We start from the raw sequence: 6103 nt of genomic DNA, 5'->3' as shown, positions 1-6103 counted from the left end.
TATATTTCATTTTCGAATTAATGCAGGGTATAGTAGTCTAAATTATAAATGCACCAAATGCCTTCAAAATGTCTAATTATGAAGAGCAATCAGTGATTTGCCACTTTTTCTCACGGCATTCCATATTTAATGATCCCAGATAGTATTTAGTTATAAATAAACGGTTGTTGAGTTACAAAGCACTGCCAAGATTTAGCAGGCAGAGAAAAGATTGATTTAAAATGGACTCTTTTCAGTTGTTCATTGTAGTCTTCATTGCAACACTTTATTTTGACGTGTATGAAGGTGGGTCTCTCTTTTTCTCTCTATCTTCAGAAAAATGCACGATTGAGTGACGTTAGATATAAAGGGAAATGCTCAGAAGTAGTATATAAATAAATAAACAAACCCGTTTTATACTTAATCAACATTTACCTTTTTATCTCTAGCCGGGCATAATATATGTCTTACTGAGGTGTGTTTGGAGAGTAAAATTAATATTAAAAAAGAATTGAGTGAAAGAATCACTTCCATACCAACACCAGAGGGAAATCGACTTCGCTTTAAACCTGGGCTCTTTAGTTTTGGATGCAGGTGGGTTGAATGCACTCACTCGAACATTTTATTATTAAAATTGTATAGAGTAAATTACTGTTAGAAGACGTATTTATTACTTTTTTATTTAACCATCCTTACTTTTGCACTCTACCAAATGCAATACTTTTGCATATTGAAATTCAATACTAAACATTGAAAAGATCGATGAACAATGTACATGTAATTTGAATTTTCAGTAAGTGTTATTTGAAGTAACAGTAAAAAAGAAAAAGCTTATGCTTCAGATATTTTTTTTAAATATGTATTTTTATAGTTTTACGCAGATTAAGGATGACTTGTACTGAAAGCTTTGATAAATGTTTTAACTAAGATACATCAATAAAGATAAAAAAGTATTTGAAAAATATGTTATAATACGCCATTGAAATACGTTGAATGAAAAATGAAACAAACTTGATGCGGCTAAGATTATCTATTTACTTTAACAGACATACATTAACTTGATTTCTCGTGATTTTTGAAAGGAAAAGTTTGTTCTGTCCTAAGAAGAAATTACTTTCTGCTAAGGGAAAAGGCTTTAAAATTTGAATCTCTATGCTTCCTCCACAAAATTGTCATAATCAACAACGCCGTGCCCAAGAATCACCTCGTGTTATTTACATTTTGGTTTGAATTTCATTTTAATTCAATCTTTAAGAGGATTTTCAGCATTATGAAAATTCCATTCAATTTAGCAGATGACTATTTGCCATCTCCATCGTTGTAATCTTGTGTCCTTAAATTTAAACAGTTAAAACAATAGTCTACTTGGAAATTGAAAGAACCTATATCATTATGAATTTGAATTTAACTGGAACTTACAGTCTACCAAAATTAAGTTTTAACAGTTCCTCTCACATCAATAGGAAGTACTAACTTGATTGAATACACCTTAAGGTTTTATTTTACAGCTATTTTGACACGTACAAGGCTTGCTTACCTACGGGGTTAGATCCATGTGTTCCCGAGAGGTATCGTAATACAGTGAAAGAATTTGTTGAAGCGTTTGACAGGATTGCGTGTACCAAAGATGAAAGTAAGTCTAGCGATTCTTAGATCATTTAAAAGATAAATTGTTGGGGTAAAAAAACCTAAACTGAACTAAGGGAAGGGAATATATTTTCAATTCAGTCAATATTTTTTATGCCCCCGGATCGAAAGATCCCGGGGGTATATTGTTTTTGTCCTGTCTGTCTGTTTGTCCGTTTGTCTGTCTGTCTGTTGTCAACTTTAACTTGCCCATAACTTTTGATTGGTTGGAGCTATGACTTTCATATTTCACATGTGTATTCCTTGTGACAAGACCTTTCTTTGGGTACCATCATATTTGACCTTTTGACCTTGACCTTGGAGTTTGAACCACTTTTGCAAATTTTATGAGACTATAACCTTGGCCATAACTTCTGAACAGTTGGTTCCTGGGGTTTCAAACTTCACATGTGTATTCCTTGTGACAAAACCTTCCTTTGGATACCAACAACTTTGACCTTTTGACCTTGACCTTGGAGTTTCACCTACTTTTGAAAAACTTTAACCTTGGCCATAACTTTTGATCAGATGGTGCTTGGGGTTTCAAACTTCACATGTGTATTCCTTGTGACAATACCTTCCTCTGAATATCAACCTCCTTGACCATTTGAACTTGACCTATGAGTTTGACCTACTTTTGAAAACTTTAACCTTGGCCATATCTTTTGAATGGTTAGAGCTAGGGCTTTCATTCTTCACATATGTAATCCTTGTGACACGACCTTCCTTTGGATACCAACCACTTTGAACCTTTGGCCTTGACCTAGGAGTTTGACCTACTTTTGAAAACTTAAACTTTGGCCATAACTTTTGAATGACTGATGCTAGGGCTTTCATACTTCACATATGTAATCCTTGTGACAGGACCTTCCTTTGGATACCACCCACTTTGACCTTGACATAGGAGTTTGACCTACTTTCGAAAAACTTTAACCTTGGTCATAACTTTTGACTGGTTGGTGCTAGGGCTTTCATACTTCACATATGTAATCCATGTGACAAGACCTTCCTTTGGATATCAACAATTTTGACCTTGACCTTGACGTTTTTCTTACTTTTAAAAAACTTTAACCTTCGTCATAACTTTTGAACAGTTGCAGCTAGGGCTTTCAAATTTCACAGGTATAGTCTTCGAGGCAAGACCTTTCTTCTGGGTACCAACATTTTTTATCTTTTGGCCTGGATTTTGACTTGCATTTGAGAAACTTCAACCTTTGCCATAAGCTGCCATATGGAGGCATCAGTGTTTCACAAACACATCTTGTTCTTCAATATTTTTATGTTTTATTCTTTATTGATATCCAAATTCAAATTAATATACATTTTCCTTGAAAGAGACTCTTTTACGATTGTTCAAATTCACGTAGGACTAATTTGTATTAAAGTATTTCTGCAAACCATGTTTTTAAATAAATTGATAAAAAGTACAGAATGATCATACTTTTTGTATAGAATTGCACTTACTACACAGTAAAGTTATACAAAGTCATGTAACTATACAGTAAACTCGATACCATGAAGTCACTTGAATCTCGCATTTTCCTTCCTTATAACCTATGTATTTTTTATTTATAACGCATTGTTCTTTTTTTCGGATTCATAAAAAAAATTTATATGTGAAATTTCATTGTAAGGGATTACTTTATAACCGAGCTTCACTGTTAACATGCAAATTCTATTCAAAAAATATAAACAACCAAGCAATTTTTCATTTACAAACATACCTGAAAAGACTGGAAATATACATATTATATATAGATGAACTGATCTGAATATAATATGAATATAATTAGTAAGTTTTGTAATTAAATGATAACTACATATAGAAATTCACATTTATAGAATGTGTTGATGTTGAATCTTGAACAATACATATATATTTGGTTTTTTTTTTTTTTTAAATCTACATAATTAACATTTTCTTTAAAACTAATTACACCGCTGTGCTAAACTATACACTGTATCATTGTAATCAATATCATTTGCAGGGCTAGACAAATTGATTGACTGTATGAATAATGACAAAGTCCAGAAAATGTTTTTTAAGGACCTGGTGGTTCAAGGCTTTTCCCTAATGGCAAAAATGAGAAGAAACGATTCCGACGTATGCAGGTTAAGAAATCCCTAATTTGTTTTCATACCTTTTACATTTTTAGTAAGAAAAAAACCCAACACAGCTGTATTTGAAAGATTTTATGAAATTTAACTGTAGTTACAAAACAAATGTATCATTTCAGCGAAATGAAGTCAGATATCAGTACCACCGTCACAAAACTCTCGGCGTATTGTGACCATGATGGTCTGCGAGCACTTTTGCAGTTCATGAACGAGCTGGGGGAAGAGCTACAAGATATTTTACAAAAGGCTGTAGATACTTTGGAATACAAAGAAATTTGCTATGACGAGTTTATGGAAGTGACTTCATCAGCCCAGAGTTCCATTACAAGGCAAGCTTCGGCCCTGAACACCTCTCGGCTCGTCAGATCACTGCTTGGCTTGTAATTCCTGCTCTTTGCATTTTCATTAAAGAAATGAAGCATGAGAAAAATCTATCATTATTGCAAATGTTAAGTTTGTGTTGTCAGTTGGTATTTTAGAATGAAATAGCAAAAAGGACAGGTTCATAATATTTGCCCCTAATAACAATTGTCGGTAAGAACTTAAATCTTAAACATATAAAAGAATGTTCATGCACATAATCTTTATTTATTTAACACGGGAAACTTTGCTCGAAATTAGCATGGCAACAGCTAGCTACGTAGAAAAATTACAAAATTATTGATAACGGATCCAAACGCTTGTCGTTAACAAGGAGGGTATAATTTTTTTTTAAAAAGTTATAAAAATTAAATTTTCTTCGTTGTGATATTGTATATACATGTATATGTCTTTAAAATGATATATTGTAAGTTATCAATTGTGTTAATTTACAAAAATATGCACTTTTCAAAGCGATTGAAATATAAAGGAGACATGAACTTCATTGTCAGGTAACATCCATAAATTTTAAGAGAAGATGAATTACAAATAGTCAAAATGAGAATAACACTGACATTAAAAAAAAACAAAAAAAAAAAAAAAAAAAAAAAAAAAACCCTTAGTCTAAGGTCTCATTTTATTATTTTATTTTTTTCTAGTCTGGTATTCAATTTGTACCAAATTCAATGAAATTTTGTTACTTGTAAATGCCATAGGGAAAACACGAGCTTCCTAATAGAGTTATACCCCTTGACACAGTATAAATCAAAGACAGCAAATATATTATTTGACAATTTAAGTGAATTTTTATCTTTTTTAATCTTAACCACAGTCATATTTTTTTTTTAAATATACATGATCAAAATATTTCTTTTTAAATCAGACAGGTAGGAATAATGAAATATATGGAGATAACGAACAGTATTCAAGCTCAAAAGTCCATTATACAATACAAAATAGGAGCAGAGCAAACACGGACCTCTAAACATCAGAGGTGGGATCAGGTGCCATGGAGGAGTGAGCATCCCCTGCCGACCGGTCACACCCGCCGTGTGCTCCTTGTCATGATCGGAAAATAACGGAAAAATCCGTCGACAATTCAGTGTGTAAATAAAGACCTAACAATTAGTATGAAAAACGTCAGTCAGCATTTGACTCAATGATAAATTGTATTTGCTGACAAGGTCATTGTATCGACCATAGAACTTACGAAATGATGACTTTAAACGAGACAGCTGATATTCTTGTTTCATCAACTTGTTTGTCAGTAATTTACCTCGTTTTAGAAATTGTTCATACGTAGAGCATGCTCTTGCGTATCGAATCAACTGAGAGATATATACCCCGTATGCTGGTGATGAAGGTATATTGCTGCATAAGTAAGGGAAGTTGACGATTGAAAAGTTAAAGTCATCACGTTTATCATAAAGCTTGGTTGTTAGATTAACATTAACGTCTTTTTCAAGTAAAATATCCAAATATGAAACAGATGTGTCACACTCTGTGGTATCTTTTATCTCAAGCTCACCAGGATATATCGTATCCACATAAGAATGAAAATAGCCATTGTTATTTGACAATACATCGTCGATATATCTAAATGTCGAGTTCAAGGCCACAGCAAGTGTTTTCTTCTTTTCACGTACAAGATTTTGGACAAATTCTGCTTCATATGAATACAAAAAAAGGTCTGCTAATAACGGGGCGCAATTGGTACCCCTGGGAATTCCAATAGATTGTTGGAAGACCTGGTCTCCAAAAACCACATAGATATTGTCAATCAGAAACTCAAGCATCTTTTTAATGTCAACTTCAGAGTACCTATGTGTACAATCAGAATGTTTTTTAACAAAATAATTTTGCAAATGACCAATGACAAGGTAAGTTAATTTACGAGTTCCATTGTTATTGAAAAAGCAGCTGTCAATTATATCAAAAAGCCTGGACTTTAATTTATCGTGGGGAATGGTTGTGTATAAAGTAGAAAAGTCATAAGTTTTTAAGCTGTTGATTTTGGTAA

The 6103-nt window shown here is 32.8% G+C and overlaps 1 protein-coding gene across 1 annotated transcript; it reads left to right on the top strand.

Moving 5' to 3' along the window:
* Positions 1 to 207: 207 nt before the first annotated feature.
* On the top strand, positions 208 to 4153 carry LOC133203823 (uncharacterized). The gene is made up of 5 exons (XM_061339608.1): positions 208 to 285; positions 429 to 573; positions 1488 to 1612; positions 3594 to 3717; positions 3843 to 4153. The coding sequence occupies exons 1-5, from the start codon at positions 222 to 224 to the stop codon at positions 4105 to 4107; spliced, it is 723 nt and encodes a 240-aa protein (XP_061195592.1). The 5' UTR covers positions 208 to 221; the 3' UTR covers positions 4108 to 4153.
* The last annotated feature ends 1950 nt before the right edge of the window (positions 4154 to 6103 follow it).

The sequence above is a fragment of the Saccostrea echinata genome, unplaced genomic scaffold (genome assembly GCF_033153115.1).
Source record: "Saccostrea echinata isolate AGI-Se365-2 ecotype Australia unplaced genomic scaffold, CSIRO_AGI_Sech_v1 ptg000052l, whole genome shotgun sequence".
In the NCBI taxonomy this organism is placed as follows: Eukaryota; Metazoa; Mollusca; class Bivalvia; order Ostreida; family Ostreidae; genus Saccostrea; species Saccostrea echinata.
Note: the sequence above shows the minus strand (reverse complement) of the source record. Positions and strands in the feature narration are given on the sequence as shown.

What these genes read in the sequence shown, in the direction of transcription:
- LOC133203823 (XM_061339608.1), top strand. Translation starts at nt 222, where the DNA reads ATGGACTCTTTTCAGTTGTTCATTGTAGTCTTCATTGCAACACTTTAT. An exon ending in CTCTTTAGTTTTGGATGCAG is followed by an intron (nt 574 to 1,487) that starts GTGGGTTGAATG and finishes TTTATTTTACAG; the next exon opens with CTATTTTGACACGTACAAGG. An exon ending in TGCGTGTACCAAAGATGAAA is followed by an intron (nt 1,613 to 3,593) that starts GTAAGTCTAGCG and finishes TATCATTTGCAG; the next exon opens with GGCTAGACAAATTGATTGAC.